Raw genomic sequence first — 23,281 nt, 5'->3', positions numbered from 1 at the left:
AATCACAGGTCAAGGATGCTTTCAGGATAGTTAAACGTTCTGCAGTTAGATAAGATGTGGAATCAGTAATACCAGCTGAACACAGAGAGAGAGTGTGTTTATACACACACGTACACAATTTCGCAGCAGCACCATAAAGCATATGCTGGTCTGTTTGCTGTTTATTATTCTGATTTCTAACTATGTAGCCACTATACTGCAGGCTACTATTATTCCCATTTTCAAAATGAGGAACTCATGCTGTTTTGATCAGGCAGGGATTTAAATTTAGGTCTGGGGAACATTATATGCTCATGATCACAATTGTTTTGTGAACCACAGTTCCAGAAATATGCATTCCAACTCTGGGAATGTCTTTCAGCAAAGCCAACAGGACAAGAACCTATTATTGAAAGGAAGTTGTAACAAAATTCCGCAGCAACGTTTTACAAAGACACATTTTACAGAGACCCAAACAAGCAATCGGGCCTTGTTTCTTAAAATATAATTAGTGTTTAGTAAGGAAAAAAAGGTTACCATATGGACATGGCTGCTTCTTATGTTCTGGTACAATAGGTTTCTTCCTCAGAAAATTATCCAGGCTTGGGCCATGGCGGCCAAGGGGGTCATCAGGAGGCATAAATCTATCAAGATATACACATATTTAATAATTAAATGAACATGGCATTCAGTAACCCACACTCTTGGTCTTAACATCTGAAAAGAATACCACTTTCTATTTCTAAATAGGATATTAAGTATTCCCAGATTATTTCAGATGCATTCCATATATTGTTCTGGAAAACAAAACAGCCTTGTAAACTAAAGCTGCAATCCTAACTCAATTTACCCGGGAGTAAGCCACACTGAACTCAACAGGACTTATTTCTGGGTAGACATGATTAAGACTATGTTTTAGGACTGAAACTCTAGCCTCACTCAATTAATTCACAAAGCCAGGCTACTCTAGCTGCTAGTGTCATAGCATTACATATTTCCCCCTTAAACTCAGCTCCAGCTTGTGGATCTCTACACAGAAGACTTTTCAAACCAAATGTCAAGGTTAGCAGTTTACTTAAAACCTAACCAGTCAGCACTATTTAGAAATCTTTAAAACGGAGGAAGCAGTACTTGAGTCGAATGTCATAGCAATCTACATTCATGAAGCCTCAGAAGGAGAAAAGATCTCATCAGTTCGAGAAATTGTTTTCCAAGACAGCCTTTGCTAACTTGGTGCAGTCCACATTTTTTTGGTCTGGAGGGCAAGGCTGGCAAAGGCATTGATCCTATCTTTGTTTTTAGAAGCAGTTATGAACATAAAGTCATACAACTAACCTTTACACTGTAAACCTATTGAAATTAATGGACCTAGTCTAGTTACATTCATTAATTTCAATGGGTCTGTTCTAAGCACGTAATCGTTGAATACGCACATGCAACTATTTGCCAGGGGGGAAAGGCTGCTTTGGTCCACTTGCTCATACCACAGTAAAGAAGTGATTTGTCTCTGAATAGGTGAAGATTACACTAGAGCTGCAACTCTGTATGTAGCTACAAGAATTTTCAATGGGGCAGGGGTCTCATAAATGCTCTGCATGAAAGGAGAGCAGGCTGCATTTTTATTACTGCAAAAAGCTGACCACCACCGAAGCACAAGATCCAGTAAGCTTATTGCATGCGCAGAAATGTTACCAGGTACGTATGTGTGCCTATAAAATCCAGCATATGCTCCAAGTCCTGCAGCCAATTATTTTCCAGCAAGATTTATTTTAATAAAAAAACTACAACTTACTTGTCATTGACAAATGAATACATCAGCAGCCGTTCATCAATGAACTTCTTCCATTCTGGCTTTTCATTTGCAAGATCCCTGTAGTTATCGTTTGACACAATTATGCCATCCGACTCAAAGGCCAACTTCACTATGAACCGGTCGTCATAGCACACCACCCTTCTCCCCTGAACACGGCGGGATGGGGTGAACACTAAAATTTTCTCTTTCTCTAATTTACGCAGGATTTCTTGGTCTAGATATAGTAAAGGGGGGAAAGCAGAGCACTGAGTTCAGTACTTTATTCGACCTACAACTGAGCTCTGTTACAAGAGAGATGTTCAGAGAAGAATGACTTAACAAAAGCACTTCTGAGTCTGCTGGAAGAAGATGACTAATATTCAGCAACACATTAAAAATATATAAACATAAATTACATTTGCCAGGATCTACAGTCATGCTTACACTTAGGAGCAAGGAATACTGAAGTCACATAATTTTCGCTCTGTAAGACGAACCAGACCACTAGACGTACCTAGTTTTTGGAGGAGGAAAACAAGAAAAAAAATATTCTGAATCTCAGAAGCCAGAACAGCAAGAGGGATAGCTGCGCAGTGAAAGCAGCAATCCCTCTTGCTGTTCTGGCTTCTGTGATAGCTGCGCAGCCTGCATTCGCTCCATAAGACGCACACACATTTCCCCTTACTTTTTAGGAGGGAAAAAGTGAGTCTTATAGAGCAAAAAATACGGTAATTCTAGTAACACATATTAAACAGGTGTTCTTGATTTCAAAGATACTTAACAGAAGAACAGAAAAAAGTTTCCCATTTAAAATGTAACTAAGCACAAGCTATGTTTTTAAAACATATAACTAAGCACAAGCTATGTTTTTAAAACATATAACTAAGCACAAGCTATGTTTTTAAAACATATAACTAAGCACAAGCTATGTTTTTAAACCAAATGTCTATCAAAATCAGGATTTCAGCATCTTCCCTCTCCCAATGATACAATCTTCCCAGAAAATGCATGCTAAAGAACAACCTTTTGCTCACCTCATGTATACTGAGTGTTAAAGGGAGTAGTCTAAAATTTATTGGCATTATGTGCATACCCTTTTCCAAGGATTTATGATTCATAATCATGATTTAATGAAACTCAGATACAAGAAACAGAATAGAATTCTAGGACTAGAATATAAGGCTTTTCATTAAAACTTTGAAATCAAACTGAAAATAAGATGTCCTAACTCTGAAAAATGTTCAAAAGGACTTGGACAAGGTTTCAGTGCAAGGGCCTTACGTAATTAACAAGCAGCTTTTGAGAGGCTCTACAATCCTGCACAGACTCATTCATATGAATTTTTCTCTGTACAAGCAATATGTTACAACCATAAGGAGAATGAATTATTGGCCACTTTACATGTTTATTAGTCTCGCAGTACTTTAGCGGGGAGGCAAATCGCAGGATCAGAAGCAAGGTAGTGATATTATTTCATATGGTGTCTGGATTATAACTCACTGCTCTATGGCAAAATGTATGAGGCCAGCCATGCAAAATACTGTGCACTCTGGAGTCCCATAGCGTTGCACTCAACTTTTACTCAGAGTAGACTCACTGAAATTAATGGGTAGTCTACCCTGAGTAAAAGTTGGTTGACCAGCAAAACTTTTCAAATCAAGCTGTTGAAGGCAGAGCAAAGTATACCTGTGATGAGAGCATCTGGTCGGGACTGTTCTTTCCTCCATGCTGGCACAAACACCGTGACATCTTTGTGGCCTCTTTCCAAAAACCAGTCCACCGCCAGTTTGATCCCCCGACAAGAGAATACTTCTTTGTTTCCATGGCTGAAATAAACATCCCCAAAATCACCGTCCTCCTGTATTACAACCTTCACTTTTTCCATATGAATAGAATATACCAAATACACTGGATTATTATGTTTGTTTTATTAATTTACGAATCATCTTTTGCTTAAGTCCCAAGGTGATTTGCAATCATACAATAACACCAGCTAAAAATAGGTTTAAGAACTGTATAAATAACCACCCAAGGAGTAGAACGTCCAGATGGAAGAGTCTGATGAAACAAAAATGTTTCCAGTTGATTCTGGAAATTATAAACAGTGGCTGCATTTTGTATCTGTTAGAAGAAAGCAGGGACAGCCACAATGCAGGTCCTGTTCCAAGATGCAGTGGAGGACTCTCCTGCTGAAAGCAGTGACCTCTTGGATACTTAAAGGATAAGGTGGGTCTCTCAAGTAACTCGGCCACAAGCTGTATCGAACCTGTACAAGACAGCTGAATGGTTCTTGTCAAACCAAAGTGAACAATAAGTAGTGTACATACTGCACAGCCAATACTATTAACCCGTAACGACTGGCCTTTTCATTTCATGTGTCTCCTCCAAAAGCAGCGCAATTATCTAATAAAGACTATGCTACTTACACAACAGATACTAAAGCTCTGAATGTCAGCATATGCAGAGCCCAAGTCACCTCGACTAGCCACAAATATCTGAAAATGGGACACATTTACCTCTCACGTTAAACCAGAAACATGAAGCCTATTTCACACCAGCTGGTAACAAAAAGGGAGCAAACCAAGCCACACATGCGCAACAGTGCACATGAGTTTGGGAGTTCCTCTCACACACAGCTGCACGAACTTGGAATTAAAACAGAAAGCAGGGAGTCCGGCGGCAGCCAGGAACATACATATGCTTGCAGAACAAACTATATTTCTTAGAATCCAATAAAACTTATTTTGATCTTACGTCCTCAATATTCAAATCTGAAAAGATGACATCTGAGTGTTGCACAAAGTTACATTTACCTCACGGTACAGCCATAGCTTTTGTGAACTGCAGCCAAGACCTGCAATTACCAAGGTGACGTGGTCGGTGGCAACTCTCACAGAAAGGGCAGAAGTGCTGTGTAGCTGCAAACCCCTGCAACAGTTTTATCAGGATATTCCTCTATGATCACATATTTCAATATGGCTAAAATCTGGTTTGGATACTTCCAAGCGACTATGCAAGTTTGTCCTAATAAAACCTGGGGTACAGCTATATTAGAGCTATTTATAAGTGGGTTATGGGTTGCCCGATTGAAAACCTGGGAGAATACTGTGCCCTTGGGGGGGGGGGATGTCTTGCTAGTACGAAAGAGAGCCAGTGCAGTGTAGTGGTTAGAGTGTTGGACTAGGACCTGCCAAACCAGGGTCTGAATCCTCACTTGGCCACCAAGCTCACAGGGTGACCCTGGGCCAGTCACTGCCTCTCAGCCTAACCTACCTCATAGGGCTGATGCGAGGATAAAAACAGGGAGGAGAACAATGTGTATCACCTTGAGCTCCTTGGAGGAAAGATGGGGTAGAAATGTGATTAATAGTAAATAAATGAATACTAACATCTTGGTGGCCCCTTTTTCAGAGCCAGCTCACCGGCAGTTTCATATCCCAACAGGATAATTCCTCATTTCCAGGGACGAAATATTTACAAGAGTCTTTCCGTGACCCGGCTGCCATCTTTCACCTCCCTCAAGGAAGAGTGTGGCTTTCCCCTCAGCACCAGAAGTCAAGGAGCAGGCCTTAACAAGTTAAGAGAAAGGGCTGCAGCTTACTGGTACAGCGCACGCATTGAATGAGGAAAGGCCCAGGTTCAGTGGCTCCAGACAGGGCTTGGAGACTGAAATATACTCGGAGTCGAGAGTTCTGAATCCTATTGTTCTAGGACCAATCAGACTGCTGCATTTTGAATCCGATTGTTCTAGGACCAACCAGACTGCTGCATTTTGGATCCTATTCAACTCAGTACATCTCTTGTCTGAAAGCCTGCAGAACCATTGCCAGCCAATATTGAGCTAGATGCAGAAATAGTCCCTGTGTTACCACAAAAATAGTAAAGGTGGCATTTTCAAGAGTTGCTTATATGCACTTTTGTCTTTGGACAGCTCAAAGAGCAAATAATGGAATATATACTACCTGTGCATGTTTCTGAGAGAAGACTCGCATACCTCAGAACAGCTCCTCTTTGAAGCAGGTGTGCACTTCACAACTCCAATATTTCATATACTTCTTCAGAAACAACCACGCTTACCAGAAGCACACGTCTATCCTTGGAAAGTGAACATGAGGAGCATCCTTGCAAACAGTGGTTCTTACGGATTTGAGCGTTTTGGAAAAAATAGCAGGATGTAATACACAGAATTCCTTGTTAAGACAACATTCAGCCAGTATATGGAAGACAATCTTACTCGGCTACGAGTGATCGCCGAAGAAGAAGAAGAAGAAGAAGAAGAAGAAGAAGAAGAAGAAGGCGGCATAAGCGCTCTGTTCCCTTACAAAGTATTTACTCAGGCTTCAGTTAATTTCTTCTTTCTAGTTTAATGACACATCAGTTTAAATGATCTCACTTTCATATCGTCAAATCTTAGTGCTTCTTAATCCAGGAACACCCTGTTGAATTTCATATTGGTATTTTCTGACTAGCACTTTCTCCTTAATGCACAACTGTTGAAGTCACTTTCCAGTCCACGCATAAAATTCTGAAGTCGGGAAGAGCGGTGGGATTGAGTTCCTTGATGTGGGGGCCACACATCATTAGAAAAAGTCAGAAGTATATAAAAAGTTATTTATCAAGACAACACCAACAATACATTCCCAAAAGCAACCATGCTTTAAGTTTGGAAACATCTTTAGTGAATACAGAACAGGGATGTTGTTTTAATCCCTTTGTAAGTTTATTCATTTCAACCAACATATCAGAAAAGAGAACTCAGCAAGCCAATCACTAATAACTGCTAGCAGGATATCTCAAATGTTATCCATGCTACCCTGGCTCTTCAAAAGGAAACTTCCCATTGAAATTATGGGTCCAGAAAAAAGCTGGGATGTGTGCTAACTTTAAAGCACCTGGCCAAAGTAGTTAGAAAGGTACAGCTTAAAATCCTGAAAGATCTGTTCTGAAATGTAGTCTATGATCATCCCAATATGTGCTAATATATGTCTACTTTATATTGACCATAAAGTTCTCATTTGGGAGGAGTTCAAGCAATATCAGTTACGCAAGACTTCGGCAAACTCCAAAGAATAAGTAATAATAATAATAATAATTTATTATTTATACCCCGCCCATCTGGCTGAGTTTCCTCAGCCACTCTGGGTGGCTCCCAATCAGTGTTAAAAACAGTACAGCATTACATATTAAAAACTTCCCTGAACAGGGCTGCCTTAAGATGTCTTCTGAATGTCAGGTAATTCTTTATCTCTTTGACATCTGATGGGAGGGCGTTCCACAGGGCGGGCGCCACTACCGAGAAGGCCCTCTGTCTGGTTCCCTGTAGCCTCACTTCTCGCAATGAGGGAACCGCCAGAAGGCCCTCGGCGCTGGATCTCAGTGTCCGGGCTGAACGATGGGGGTGGAGACGCTCCTTCAGGTATACAGGACCGAGGCCGTTTAGGGCTTTAAAGGTCAGCACCAACACTTTGAATTGTGCTCGGAAACGTACTGGGAGCCAGTGCAGATCTCTCAGAACCGGTGTTATGTGGTCCCGGCGGCCACTCCCAGTCACCAGTCTAGCTGCCGCATTCTGGATTAATTGCAGTTTCCGGGTCACCTTCAAAGGTAGCCCCACGTAGAGTGCGTTGCAGTAGTCCAAGCGTGAGATAACCAGAGCATGCACCACTCTGGCGAGACAGTCCGCGGGGAGGTAGGGTCTTAGCCTGCGTACCAGGTGGAGCTGGTAGACAGCTGCCCTGGACACAGAGTTAACCTGCGCCTCCATGGACAGCTGTGAGTCCAAAATGACTCCCAGGCTGCGCACCTGGTCCTTCAGGGGCACAGTTACCCCATTCAGGACCAGGGAATCCTCCACACCTGCCCGCCTCCTGTCCCCCCAAAACAGTACTTCTGTCTTGTCAGGATTCAACCTCAATCTGTTAGCCGCCATCCAACCTCCAACCGCCTCCAGGCACTCACACAGGACCTTCACCGCCTTCACTGGTTCTGATTTAAAGGAGAGGTAGAGCTGGGTGTCATCTGCATACTGATGAACACCCAGTCCAAACCCCCTGATGATCTCTCCCAGCGGCTTCATATAGATATTAAAAAGCATGGGGGAGAGGACAGAACCTTGAGGCACCCCACAAGTGAGAGCCCAGGGGTCTGAACACTCACCCCCCACCACCACTTTCTGGATACGGCCCAGGAGGAAGGAGCGGAACCACTGTATGACAGTGCCCCCAGCTCCCAGCCTCTCTAGACGGGACCTAGGTGGCTTTTTTATCATTTGAAGTGGAAGTTTTATTTTCAAGGAATCATCAGATAGTTCTATGCTGGAATACATGGAGCAACTATATCATTTGCACACCAGAAAAGCCTACTAATTACTCCATTCCCATTGGCAAACACCAATAATTTATTATAAATAAACTTTATTCAGATCCATTATTTTTTGGATTTTCACTTTGCTGTGCATTTTCTTTTGGGTTTTATAGTTGCTTCAGGGTTTTAAGGTGCTGATTTGATTTATATGGTAGTTATAAAGGGTGTTATTCCACTTTACTCAGGGTACACCCATTGAAATTAACGGACCTAACTTAGTCACATTCATTAATTTCAATGGGTTTATTCTTGAGTAAAACTTAGTCGACTACCACCCAAATTAATTCTAAACCTTTCTTAAAAATGCTTCATTGTAATGCCTATGGAACCAAAACCATTCTTCCAGAAAACATAGGGCATAACCCAAAACGAAGTCCACATACTTTGAAAGGAATGCACTATTCCTGTAAAGGCTGCATAGTGAGTTTTGGTCCTACGTTTCCTTTTTAAAACCCACTGCTTAGTTCTAGCTTTCATAAAGCATAAAACCTAACCTGATTATTATGACTATAAAACAGTGGTTGTCTAAGGACATGGGGAGCCACACCAGTGTGGCAGGAAGATTCAAGGACAACCAAAGAAACATTTGAACATTTCAGTGTAGTAAAGGTAAAGGTAAAGGGACCCCTGACCATTAGGTCCAGTCATGGCCTACTCTGGGGTTGCGGCGCTCATCTCGCTTTATTGGCCAAGGGAGCCGGCGTACAGCTTCTGGGTCATGTGGCCAGCATGACTAAGCCGCTTCTGGCGAACCAGAGCAGCGCAAGGAAACGCCATTTACCTTCTCGCCGGAGCGGTACCTATTTATCTACTTGCACTTTGACGTGCTTTCGAACTGCTAGGTTGGCAGGAGCAGGGACCGAGCAACGGGAGCTCACCCCGTCACGGGGATTCGAACCACCGACCTTCTGATCGGCAAGTCCTAGGCTCTGTGGTTTAACCCACAACGCCACCCATGCCCCTATTTCAGTGTAGTACTGTATAGTATATTACCAACATGGTATTTTTTTTATTTGCAGACTTTTCAAAATAAGAGCAAAAGCATCAAGTGATATTGAGTACAATCCTAGCTGTGATCCAGAATCGCCTTTCAACAGAGTGCTGGAGAGTATCTTGACTATTCTTCTACAGTTCTCCATGCCATGTTGTTGTGAACAAGGATTTTCAACTCTTGACAAATATGAAAGATCAGAAAAGAGAAAGGCTCCTTTGTGTTGATGAGGTGAATTTGTTTGTCTCAAATTAGACCTAATATAAATGAGATTACCCGGCAAAAGCAAGCTCACGCCTCTCATTTGAGTTTGTGTGCATACTTAAGGGACACATGTAAGAGGCTTGTTTATAATTTTATTTCTGGAATGAATATTGTAGCTGCAATGTTTTATACTTCCTGGATGCCCCACGATCACATTATAAAGCAGTTGCGTTCTATGTTACCAATCAAGCACTGCAAGGAATTGTTCCTTTTTTGTTTTCCAATGTATTTCTTATCAACAAGAAATTTGGTGTGGGGCGAGCAAATTGTTATTCTGAAAGCGCGGCTCAGAGGGAAAAGTTTGAGAACCACTGCTGAAAAGCCTTGCTGGCTTAGAGCTGGAACTGAAGTCAAGGCTCTTGCAAAAATCACATCAGTGATGAGTCACCCTCGTTCTTTGTATCCAGCAAAATGCACAATTACTTTGAATTCATGCAATTAAGTGTCAGTCATCTGCAGCTGTAAAGAGAAAGTATACCTGAATGGCGAGCAGCTTAGCTCTGAAATATATTGCCACTGATTTTATAACTGTGTTTCCCCCATGACTTGTAGCTATGAGATGTTATGGCAAAGTCACGATTATTTGGGCGGGGGGCGGGGAGTTATTCTTTTGGCAGCAATGGGAACAAAAGGCACTTCTCTGTACCCTGAGCTAGGAAAACAAATGTCATGGGGATGTAAAAGTCGATTACTTTAGCCACCAGCAGCTTCTTGGAAATGGGAACATGTCACTTGACATAATTGGATGTACTTTTAAAAACAAGCTTAGCGTGGTTCAGTACTCCGAAGGCAGCTATAAGGTCAGCTCAACGAAAGCCTGATTCCATTAAAGGCAGTGGGGAGTCTGCAATTACCTTCACTAGGATTTTAAGATCAGTTCTTTATCCTTACTATAGGGCTTACTAAAAAAATAATTTGGTTGTATCAGCTTCAGCATTCCGGCTAAATGTCAACTATATAATTACATTCAATTCACATAAAATTGTCCTTTTAGCAGATAAAAGATATTGGGTTATATTCGGGAGTGGTTCTGCATGTTGGAGTACCCAATTTATGCCAATTCTCCTCAACTAGTTAAGCCCCCCTCCCAAGGCTGTTCTGGGGGCAGGGAGTAGAATGCCAAACAGCTTTTCCCAACATGCTGTCCTCAGATGTTTTAGCTTACAACTTCCAGTAAGGCTGGTCATCAGATAAGGGAGACTGCAATCCAGGCATCTGAAAAGGACCAAGTTGGAGAAAGATACTCCAGAACATAGCAGGAGGGTCACAGTGGAGAGTTACAGGAGGTAGAGGAGAGCAGTGAAAACTGGCTGCCCCAACTTGCCAAAGCACTTTCCATCTGGGCAAATCCACCAGTGAACGCCATCCAATATTTCATTCATGGTTCTTTGAGTCGTTCCAATAAAATAAGAGGTAGGCTAGATCAATTTGGTGGTGGGAGAGGGGAAGTGAAGTTTTCTAGTCATATACAGTACGTAGCTTTTCAGAAAGAGTGTCAATTAACATTCTGCTTCGTCTACCAGATCCTGGAATTCCTTAGGGAACTGTGCATAGTCAAGGTTGCCATGCTACAGGGTGAAGAAACCTGAATTAAGTAACCACAGGTGCTGGGGGGAACGACCTATATGAAACCAGGAGTTGGTGTCTGAACGCCACCCGCGTCCCTTGGGAAGGGTAGATGGAGATAAATCTCCAAGTTTTCGAAGCTGTCCTCCTTGTGCTAACCTCTTGATGTTCCTTCTGTGTTAGACTTGCAGCTGCTGACCTGACCTCACTGCCTCTTTTCCTTCATGCCTCCCTCGAGACAGAATACACTCTCAAATCTCTCTTCATCTGAGCTGCAAGAGCAAGCATGGCTCAAGCCATCTCCACCTTAGTTAGAAGGAACTGGGGATGTTTCCTATCAACCACATATTTGCCAGTAATAAACGTAGCTTTCCTATTTTACCAACTCAGAATCTCAGTTTGATTGTCAAGCATGCTCTTCCTGCAGGAACTCTGCACCAAACTCATCTCTGCTGAGCTTTTAAACGCCAAATAACATTCAAGAAGAATATGGAAACAGTCACAAGCGATTAGTTCAGTACAGTCTAATATAATACTTTGAATACATTATGTCATAAAAACAGACTGGGGACACTTTTGTGATGTATAAATTGGATCTGCTATATTCATCTATCATCCTATCATATTTCCTGACATTTCACATTCTGTTTTGCACATCCCAATAGTGGTATAAGGAGCTTTGTTGAGCCAACATGGTTAGCTCAATATTTATACGTGTGCACGTACATTTCCCCTTCTGTATTCGCCCTTGCAGTACTGTTAGTGTTACTGAATATCTGCCATTACTTTGGATAATCTTGCGCATGCAAAGAATCTTAGTTCGGTTTTCATTCTATTAAATTTCTGCTCTCTTGGTTAAAATACATGTTTAACCAGAGAGCTTGCTTTCCCTTTCCATGGGATGCCTGTGGGAAGTCTGCAAGCCGTACATGAGTGAAACGGCCCTACACCCAACTGCAATTTCCAAACTTGTATTAAGAGACATATTGGCTCTGACGGTGGAGGCAGAATATAGCCATCATGGCTAGTAAATGTTGATAGCCGATAGCTGTCCTCTTTGAATTTGCCTACTCCTCTTTCAAAGCATTCGAGTTGGGAGCAAGTTCATAGCTTAAGGTGCACTGTGTACAGAAGTACATAATTTCATCTGTCTTAAGTTGTCCAACAGTCAGCTTCACTGAATGCCCAAGAGTTCTAGTCTTGAAACCAAGGGAATCTCTTCCTCAGTTCTGAATACACTTTCCCATGGAAAGGGAAAGCAAGCTCTCATGTACGGCTTTCCAACACAAGGGGGATTCCAAATAACCATCTCCGAGAGAATGCCTACTCTCTATAGTGAAATATAGCTTTCCTTATGCTTTCTCAAGCAGTATATATCTCCAGCCATTAACCATTTAGGCATTTTTCACAGTGCAACTCTATACATGTCCACTCAGATGTAAGTTGCGCTGAATTAAATGGGGCCTGCTCCCAAATAAGTGAGAAAATGATTGCAGTCTAAGTCTCATGAATGTTTTAGAAGCCCTTGGTAGTTCAGGAGGTAGGTTTCCCCCCCTAAATGTGTATAGGATTGAGTTTCATTGCTACTTTTGTGTTTTTGGACATCTGTGACTAATCTTGTGTGATAACAGTAATGAAATCTTTATTTTTCCCTTCTACAGAACGTGTGTATAGTCTAAATGTTTGAGGATGTCTCTTGTGCACTGCTAATAGTATGCTTTGCACCAAGCTTTTGTTTGCTACCATGACATTGAAGTTGATGAAGGACTCAATAACCTCTCATATTTTTCAGCAAGTTTTATCATTGGAATTTTAAACTCTTTTCAACAGGTTGTAGCTCAAGTTCATGAAGTAATGGTACATATTGTGATTTAGCAATGCAAATGTTTGCTTACTATTCTGTTTGCTTCTTACTTGATGGGGGAACCATTTTGAGTGGATTATACTCTACCTATAGGTAAAAGTAAAAAAAGGTAAGGGACCCCTGGACGGATAAGTCCAATCAAAGGCAACTATGGGATGTGGCGCTCATCTCGCTTTCAGGCTGAGGGAGCCGGTGTTTGTCCACAGACAGCTTTCCATGTCATGTGGCCAGCATGACTAACCCGCTTCTGGTGCAACAGAACACTGTGATGGAAGCCAGAGCACAAGGAAATATCATTTACCTTCCCGCCACAGTGGTACCTATTTATCTACTTGCACTAGTGTGCTTTCACACTGCTAGGCTGGCAGTCTACCTATATGCAGGGGTAGCCAAAGCAGTGCAGATGTTAGAATCAGAGCTGGAAGAAGGGACCCGTGTTTGTCAGAGCACCAACTCCCATCAACCCCGGTTAGCATGGCTGATCGTCTGGGATGAGGGGAACTGTAATCCAAGCACCACATTGATTATCCTTGATCATGTAACGTCACGAGTAACAGAAGGGCAGTAATATGCTCACCTGTTACAACTCAAACCCCAAAACACAACGGCTACCATTCTACTGTAGCATATCATTCCACTGTAACATACCTCATTGCCACATTGCTGCCATCAATAACTATAGGTCTGAGGTTATCACCATCCACTGGCACATCTTCCGGAATTGGGGAGTCAGATCTCTGAGACTCAACAGAAGATGCTTCTCGCATTATGCTAGCGTTAATGTTACTTACACTCTGATCCGTCTCAGTTTTATTTCCAAGTTTGACAAGTTCTCCCAATATATCATTGATTAAAGCATCAGTACCCAGCTTATTCAGGACAAGTTGAACCTGTTCCTCAGAATAACCTAACTTAAGTGCAAACTCCAGTTTGGTTTGATACTCTTTCACCAGGTCAGGAGGTTTCTTCAGTTCTTTAGACCCTATCTGAGCTTCCTCCAGCTTAAGGTCTTGCAAGATTTCATTGCGCTTTAATATATGCGGTTCTAAGCAAGGAGACCTGCACAGTGGTCTGTGAGTCTTAGGTAAGAAGCATGATTCTGGTCCAATTATAGCTGGTCGTTCCAATTCATTATCGGAATTTGTGCTCTCCTCAGAATCACAACTGGAGCTTCCAGTTTCTTCAGAAGCCTCCTTGTTAGCATCCTCCTTCCTAGAGTTAACTTTATCCATGGTTGGTTTCTCTACCATTGACCAAGGTGCAATGGCACTTATTTGAGTCTCAGTGCTGTCCTCATAGAGGTGGCCTAGGTCATGCCTCAAGTGATCCTTCAGGCCCATGAAGCTGCTGCATGTACTTGACTCCACTTTGTTGGTTTTCCTGTATTCCGGGATATAAAGTATCCTGTATTCCTAAAGAAGAAATAATAACGTTAGAACTAGGGATTTTCTTTCCATTTGGAACTTGTCTTAAGATTTAGATTTTTGCCTTCCTAAAGGGAGATTCAAACCATTCTCTTTTAATCACCTCCCGGTGAGATCTATTTGGAACTTAGCTCTGTGAAAGGTCCAATACATACTTGTATCACAGGCAAATATTAAATTGTCAAGGCTCGAAAATGAGTTTGGCCAAACTAGTGCTGGCCTTTGACCCTTGTAAAGGTTTTCAAGCAGATGTCAAGGCCCCAAGTCAATAAAGCTCTTTTGTTTCAACAATGTGACAGCTCAATCATAATGTACTTTAAATCAAGAGGACTCAAAATCCTTACGACATATTACCAGTGAGACAGAATTTACTAAACATTTAGATTATTATAGTGCAGCATAAATGTCCAAATACATATTTATTGGCAAATATGAATTTTCAGTGCTTGTCTGAGTTATTATCAAGTCATATCAATTCCTGTCACACAGTTTTAACTGCCATTACAGGACTGCAAATATGTGACATTCAATGTTTACCACCATTCAGGTTAGGAACTCTGACACACTATATCACTCTCATATATAAATAAGCTGGGAGTCTACCTCACCCATTTTTTCTATTTAGCATTTTCTATAAACCTTCTGATATGGATGCGAATTAAACCAATTTCCAGTGTCCGGCCAAGATTCTTAGGAGCAAAACCCAGGATGTTCATCAATTGTCTGCTCTTAGTTTTTATGGAGTGTTGAAGTTATTTCGAGCCTTCATGCTATATTAACTGACAAGATCTAGACTATGGTGCAGGAGAAAACAAGAGGCACAAGAGTAGAGCAGGCAAAAACTACAGGTGGAATATCAAGGATGCCCAGTGTTCACAAAATTCCAGATGTCTCAAGCCACAAAGCAAGGAAACAAGCCATTTTACCTGTATTTTTTTTAAAAAACCTTTGTTTGTTTTTAAGTAAGAATTCTAATACAAAAGCAGAACAATTACCACTGTCAGAAAAATACTGCCTTCCGCAGGAAGTCAACATTTGATGATTTAAACACACCAGGAAGTCTAAACCTACAGCACTTCAAGCAGGGAATATTTGGGAATAAAGCTAAACCAGTGGTTAAGAAGGCTGCAATTCCAAGAGCTGCTGTGAAATCTTCATTTATTTTAGCAAGTAGTCAACAAAAAGGTATGTTTTTAAATTGTTTTTGTTCTGTTTTGTTTAGTTTAATGCGTTAATGTTGTGCGGTGTATTGTTTATATATTGTATTGCATTGTTTTTTCTTTCTTTTGTTTTTTCTTTTTTTCCCTCTTTTTCTTTTTCTTCTTGTTTGTAAGGTTTAAAAGCAATAAATATTATTTAAAAACAAAACAAAACAAAAGGCTTCAACTCTGTACACAAGATGGAACAGGACTGCAGACATCAAGACACTGTGTGCCCGTCCCACCTGATACAACGGGTGGGATGTTTGAATACACAAGCATCTATGCACACTGATTGCTTTAAAATGGACCCTGTTTAAAAGTATAACGCCATTTACGTGCCTGAACATTTAGATAAAAGAAGAAATGCTTTAAAGACACCTGTCCCAATCCAGAAATGGCAATAAGTGCAAAGGAAGTTTGGACTTCCAGATGAAGTCCCATGTGCTGTGTGGAGAAAATCCTTGTAACCAGTGCTATTGGATATGTGTGAGTGAGTGAGAGAGCAAGGGCAACAGTACTTCAGTACTTATTCCAGGAACTCCCTCTCTCCTCAACAGGTGACTAACACTTCCATGCTTGATAGTACCTACCATCTGTTTGGCACAGGAAATCTTCACATACAACAGCCTGTGGATTGAGGCCAATAATAGAGGAGAAATACATTTTTATTATCATAACACAAAGTTAGGAAATTGCTGCCTAAAAATGAGTTCCAAAGGATGACATATTTTAAAAGGTATAGTCCATCTTCTGAAAACTCAGGATGGGTAGCAGTAATTTTTAAACCACCATACATTTCTGTCCCCAAAGGACTCACAATCTATGTAATTTAGAGGATTATTTTTTTTTTAGGGGGAGGAATCCAAACAGTTATAATTAAAATACTGATTTGGTTAAAGTTAACAAGATGCACAATTTGTTCTCATTTCAGAATTCATTTTTACCCCCAATATTTCTTTGTCCCCTCTCTTCTCAAAGTCCTTCATAGGTGCTTCTCACCAGCTTTTAAAATTTAGTTCTAAAAGTTGCATCATGGTGGTTAATAAGGCAAAGTTTTCCATCCTAAATATACAGTTTCTCATTTAAAAAGACAAAAGCATTTTTACTGTCCAATCTATTTTAATCTTACAAAAATAACTGTTTTTTTTTCCCATTTTCTTGGAATTCTTAATTTTGTTTAATGGATGCACAACCACAGTAATACCTGTTAAGAGGATATCAATGTTAATAAGCCCTAACAGGCTTGACTTTATAAAAATAACGATCTCCAGGTTCATTCAGACAGTGCTGCAGTACAAATACATGGTGAATTCAGGAAGCCAAGCTGAACAACGTTGTGATTTACTAACTGCTGCAATTCACTCGTAGCCCCATCGCCACTAACAAATCACAACAGTATCCTAATGAAAGAATACAGTTCAAAACCCACACTTTGGCGGCCTTCATAAAACTACCACCAAAAAGTATCTTAAACAAGAAAAACCTATGGAAAGCTATGTTGCTTAGCAACCAGCCTTGCGTTGCTAGGATGCACTCCTTTAACAAGCCATCATGAATGCTAGCAGAGTGCAAGAATAATTTGGTATGAACAAAGCCTACAAAAAAAAAGACGGGGACTTAAGTGCGTCTGGTATACCCTCGGAGAACAATGCAGCTGCCAAACCAATCTGGAAGCTCCGACATCATTGTTCCATAAACCCTGCAATCTGCTCAGACTGGAGGAAGTATATTTAATGGGCAACACTTTTAAGATTGGCTGGAAAAAAAGTTTAGGTTGGCTCATGTATCGCAATAGTAATACACTGAGATAATGGCTCACTCGCCAAACCCATGCGTTGCAAAATGCTTCCTGGGCACTGAGAATAACATCACCTGGAAGCAACTACCATTGGTTTCCATTGTAACCCATTTAAGGTGTAAGCATTTTTCGTCTGATCCAGAGTAAAGTCAGTTAAGAGATGCGGACCAGAAAAGGAAGCCTATTTTAGAAATAAACTTTCGCTGGAATTTTCAGCATTTGGAAACTTTCTAAGAGAATGTGAAATGGCTACTAAATGAGGAAAGAGCATGGCATTTACAAATTCAGCCATTGCATACAAGTCATATATCTCCATCCAGGCATTACAAAGAGGGCTTTTTATAATTAACGTGCAACTGTATGCTTAATATACCTCCAAGTCATACTAGTAACACATTTGACAACAGAACTAAGGAAATATAATGGACAACATGCTTGTACTCAGACACTTCGGAACATTTTTTTGAGGAGATAAGTACTGATCAACAGCTAACAAACCAACATAAATAGAAAAGCATAGCATTTTATTCTGACATTAAGAACAACCCCTTTTGTGCAGCAGAAGTCTGCAGATGTTTACTCTGAAGTATGCTCCACTGATTTCAAAGGGATTTACTAGGAAGTGCTAAGCATTATAGCCTTAAGGTAGTTATCTATTGAGAGTCCACTGCAAATAAAACTTAATGCCATGGCTTCTATTTCCCAAACAGCAATCCCACTGGTACATCTCTATTCCACAGCTGTGTATTTTATCTCTTCCAAGAAATCTGCAGCTGTAACTTTACACAAGAAATTTGCAGCTGCACCTCCCTAAGATGTTAGTCTTTGGAAACAATTTCTGATGCATTATATGATATATATGTATATTACCTCCAATGAAACCTTAAGTCACAAATGAATGCAGTGGGGTCAATTGCCCATATACTGAAAAGCAGGGGAGCACTTGTCCAGTCACATCTTGAAAGTGGCCTTATTGGGATAAACTGAAATCCTGACTTGAATTCACAGGGATGTGCACTAAAATGAATACTTAAAATTTAAGCCCAGTTACCAGGTTTTATTTACATTTTTGCCTCTTGAGTCAAGAAAGGCAAGTGGTAATCAGTATGTTGGAAAGTAACAACATCAAGTAAGTTCATGGAAATATGTGCCATAACTGCCTGGCTTGTCTATTGCTTTTCAGCAGTAAATGTTCCCACTAATCAACAACGCTAAGAATATTAGTATACTTTAAATGATATGTTTTGCTGGGGAAAGGAGGGATCGCTCAGGTTATGCGTTATTAAAATAGCCAAGACATAGTAACAATGCAAATCAAAAAAATAAATATGTAATAAATATCTGCTGCAGGACTTTATGTATTTAATTACCATTGTATTTCAGAGAGTGATGCAGACAACAGCCCTCACTCTAACAAAGGAAGGATGTCCCGTTGAACAGATTGGTTAATGCTCTAGGGCAACAGATGTCTACTGGAACTGCAGGAGACCAGCAACTGGTGGCCTGCCCATCTTCTGAAAACTTTCAATAGACTTATGCATATGTTCACACAATAGGGCATTTGGTAGAAATGCAAACCTCTTTTTAACCCTTTCAGGTGTCCCCTCCCAGGAAGATATCTCCCCCCCCCCCTTAGAGGAACTCTGGCATTGGCTCAAAGATTAAAGTGTTAAAAGTGTTCTTCAGCCTAGTATATGAGCCCAAAATATAAAACAGGCTGAACAGCAAATCAAAACCACCAGAAAAAATTCAACACACACACAATATATATCAGACACTCACACATACTCTACATCTTCCCTGCACCTTCATGAAGCTGGACTAAATTCTTTGACCATAAAATAATTTATGTTGTCACATGAAGGTTAATTTAATTTATCACAAAACCATCCTTTCAACACAGGTAACTGGTGTGCTTCCAGCTGCTCATTTTTACTTAGGATAACATTTACCGAGTCAGCCAAATGCTACCAAAAAAACCATCAAATTCACTTCTAATGAAATTTTTTTATTGTCCATTAGCTATGTACAAGCTTCTGGTAATGTGTCACTCTTATTTCTCTTACATTTCTTCACTTGAATGAATGAGATTTAAAATAACACATTTTTTAAATGCCATTTTTTTGAAGGGGGGATTGCAGCTTTTACAGCTCCCCCCCCCAAAAAAAAATATCCCTTACACATATTGTGTTTCTTTTATTTAGGAACATACTGATGGGTCAAAAGGAGTAAAAGCATTTAATCCCTGGCAAAGGCAAGCCCAAATACTTACGTTAACTGGAAAGTACAGAGATATTGAGGCGGGCAATATTTATTTTTTTTTGCAGCAGGTCCAGAAGCAACTCCTTAACACGATTTCAGCTGCAAACTTCCAGGCAGGCAAGCAGAACAATGAATGGTTGACCAGATGGAATAGCAATGTCTTTGCTTAACCTATTACCGAGCAGAACAGCAACCAATCGGAGGCCAGGAAAGGCTGACAATTAGTTGGCCAGGCAGATGCAAGGAAAAGCCTCCCCACCCTGCGTCAGGTTTGTAGGTTTCTAAGAGAAGCAAGTTGATGTCATTCTCAGGGCCTGCCCCGGGCAGCATGTGTATTAACGAGGGGTGTGCAGCAACAATAGGCCATACAAAAGAGACTAGCAGGCAGCTGCTGTATGAGAGCCAGAGTCATTAGAGAGCAGGCTGCCAACCAGAAACACCTGGCCTGGGCAGACTTCAGCTTTTCCTCATTGTTTCTAATTCACGAAACAAAGAAAGGGAATTATTTTTTATATAGTAAAAGTTGCAAGGTTCGACTAGAAGAGCTCAAAACAAAAAACACAGCCCACGCCGATCATAAAGGACATTTCGCTTCTATTATTTGCGGGGGGGGGGGGGAGCGCAACAGTACCCAGCACAGCGGCACAATTATACCTGCATTCTTCTCCGGCTTAAAAAAGTAAAAAGTAAAAAAGTAAAAGTAAAATCAAACAGGCAGTGGGAAAAGCACTCAGAGTATTTATGTGCAGAATTACTCACCAAAGTGTTCGATTTCCTGAAGCATTTGTTTGTGTGGTTTCTTGAAAAACCTACATAACTAGGTGCATCCGAGTAGCAATGGAACCAGGAGCTGACAAACGTGAAAACCAAGTGCCACTTTTTGCAGTCTCTATGTTGGGAAATTTCTAACAGCATGTGGAAATAAAGAAACATTCGAGGAGGGGGAGATAATACTACAGTGAGTTTGCTTAGTGGGCTTCATAACGTTTAATGGGTTTTATCCAACAGTGTCCCCTCCAATTTGATCCAGTGGAGGTTTCAGACAGTGGAAGGAGAAAAGAGGCAATTTTTTGCTTATTCCCTCTTCCCCTCACACCACCTCCCATGGGTCCCCAAACCTTCTGGAAAAGATGGAGGGGTTGCACAGGGGGCTGCGAGGAGAAGTGGGAATTTGCAAAAATTACCCCCCCCCCGATGACAGAAGTACCTTTCGTAAATGGAAGGGCACCGTTGGTTAAAATCCTCTACGCCTGTAAGAGAAATAACAGTCAAAATTCAACATGCTGTTTTGATGTGGCCGTCTACTCGTTTTTGACATTCAGAATGTGTGAATGACAAGGGCAATGACAAGTACAGCAACTCCTTCAAGGAGAGTTTCGTTCAAAAGAACCTTGTGGTTTACCCTCCTGCATAGGATTTAAGAACACACTATGCTACAGAGAGATAAATTCTGAAAATTGTAAATAACCTTTTGCTTATTCCTGCAGGCATAGGAGATCAACAGAAAAATAATGATTGGTGCTTAACTGAAAGAGATAAAATGATTTTATTTTTTTTACTGTGAGGTCCGGTTCATTAAAATCAGCTAAATGTTGAATCATAAAAAATTCAAAATAAAAATATGAATTACTGCATATACAATGCAATGTAATATATGCAACTCTTCCATTTCTTCACAGTTACAGATCTTAAACTTCAGAATCCATTCTATAGGCACTGCTGTATGTACTCTCTCTGGTAGTAGTGGTGGCAGTGAACAAATTCACAACTAACCAACTAACCAATATATATTAAGTGATCCAGGAAAAGAAAATCACCCAGATCCTGAGACTGTCATTGACTATTTTGAGGTTTTCAATAAGGAGCAGGAGTCCCCCCTCTCTAATTTCTGCCACTATGGATACAAAGAATAAGAGAATACTACCTCAAACCACAGCAGGAAGCCTGGTCGCCAGCACTGGATTAAGCTTCTTTGCAAACAGCAAATAAAGGCAGTGATCTGAAAAAGCTAATCAGTCCCTGCTGTGGTATTTAGACTACCTCAGTTACTGGTATTGGATAATGTTAAGCGTATTAAAAACATCTGTAGGTGAAATGAGGGATCCCAGTCTGTTTTACCTAGCTGCAAAAACCTTTATAGCCCTAGCAGAATCACTGTTCTGGTGTAGCTGTTTCTAGTTGCTTTTCATAGGCTTGCTCACCTCTCCATGTGTGAACAACAGAACAGTTCAACAGTGCTCTTAGAAACTAAAGGAAATGTGTCTAGCACCTGAGAAAATGCAGCATATCCAGTTATTGGGAGGAATTCAATGTCACGGTCTTTTGCCGGTTCCATTACTGCAGGCAATTCTGCTTCTTAGGGGTATCACAAGGTTCTTTCCTGGGCTCACTGTTGCTCAACATCTTTACAAAAGACTTGGATGGAGGAATTGAGGGGATGCTCATCAAATTTGCAGGTGACACCAAACAGGGAGGAGTAGCCAATGCCACAGAAGACAGAATCAGGATTCAAGATATCCTTAAGAGATTGGGCCAAAACTAACAAAATTTATTTCAGGAGGTACAAATGTAAGGTTCTGCACTAAGGAAGGAAGAACCAGATGCACAAATGTAAGATGGGGGCCACCTGGATTGCCAATGGTACATGTGAAAAGGATCTAGGGGCCTTAGTACACAACAAGCTTAACATGACTCAACAGTGTGATGCAGCAGTAAAAGAAGCTAATGCTATTCTCGGCTGCATTCTATCTGCATTGTGTCCAGATAAAGGGAAGTAATAGTACTGCTCTATTCTGCCTTGGTCAGACCACAACTGGAATACTGTGTCCAGTTCTGGGCACCACAATTTAAGAAGGATATTGACAAGCTGGAACGTGTGCAGAGGAGGGCAACCAAGATGATCAAGGGTCTGGAAACCAAGGCTAATGAGGAACAGATGAAGAAGCTGGGTATGTTTAGCCTGGAAAAGAGGAGACTGAGAAGAGAGATGATAGTCATCTTCAAAAACTGAAGGGCTGTCACATGGAGGATGAAGCAAACTTGTTTTCCCTTGGACTTGGACCAATGGATTCAAGTTACAAGAAATCGGATTCCGACTAAACATCAGGAAGAGCTTTCTGACAGTAAGAGCTGTTCAACAGTGGAGCAGTCTCCTTCGGGAGGTTGTGGACTCGTGGACTCTCCTTTCTTGGAAGTTTTTAAGCAGAGGTTGGATGGCCATCTGTCATGCATGATCTAGTTGAGATCCCTGTATTGCAGAGGGTTGGACTAGATGACTTCCAGGGTCCCTTCCAATTCTATGAATTTGAGGGAGCTGTGGGTGCTTGGCGGGGGGAGCCCTACCGTGCTAGCAGAAGCTCTTACATTGCCCTCTGCTGGTGCGCTGGATCAGTTGAATCTGGGCCACTGTTATTGTGCATATTGTGGTGTTTAAATTTTTGAAAACCACCCTGAGAATTATATTCAAGGGGAGCGAGGGAAGAAGTACTTAAAATAACATAAAATTGATGAACTGCTTACTTTGGAGTGATGAAAAGGCTGACAGACAAGCATAGTGGTTAGAATGTCAAACTAGGACCTGCAAGAGTGGGTTCAAATCCTTGCTCAGCCCTGAATCACACTGGTGACCTTGGGTCCGTCACCATCTTCCAGTCTAACCTACCTCACAGGGTTGTTGTGAAGACAAAATGGAGAGGGGGGGAGAACCGCCTTGAGCTCCTTGAAGGAAAGGCTTTACATAAATATAATGAATAAATCTTGTCAACTGCAAAGACATC

The 23,281-nt window shown here is 41.1% G+C and overlaps 1 protein-coding gene across 7 annotated transcripts in view; it reads right to left on the bottom strand.

Moving 5' to 3' along the window:
* Positions 1–23,281, bottom strand: part of ZC3H12C (zinc finger CCCH-type containing 12C) — a 48,236-nt gene that overhangs the window by 5,904 nt on the left and 19,051 nt on the right. For 6 of the 7 annotated variants that reach the window (XM_079973568.1, XM_079973569.1, XM_079973570.1 and 3 more), the window contains 4 exons: positions 13,468–14,231; positions 3,458–3,597; positions 1,772–2,006; positions 517–623 (listed from right to left, as the gene is read on the bottom strand). In XM_079973568.1, coding sequence (XP_079829694.1) covers positions 517–623; positions 1,772–2,006; positions 3,458–3,597; positions 13,468–14,159 — 1,174 coding nt within the window. In that variant the 5' untranslated portion in view covers positions 14,160–14,231. Of the gene's footprint in view, positions 1–516; positions 624–1,771; positions 2,007–3,457; positions 3,598–13,467; positions 14,232–19,515; positions 19,762–23,281 lie in introns of those variants that run through there. The other variant, XM_079973572.1, reaches the window with a different exon arrangement.

Source organism: Podarcis cretensis (assembly GCF_951804945.1).
Source record: "Podarcis cretensis genome assembly, chromosome: 4".
NCBI lineage: Eukaryota > Metazoa > Chordata > Lepidosauria > Squamata > Lacertidae > Podarcis > Podarcis cretensis.
The sequence above is the reverse complement of the archived record's forward strand: the minus strand, read 5'-3'. Positions and strand labels throughout refer to the sequence as shown.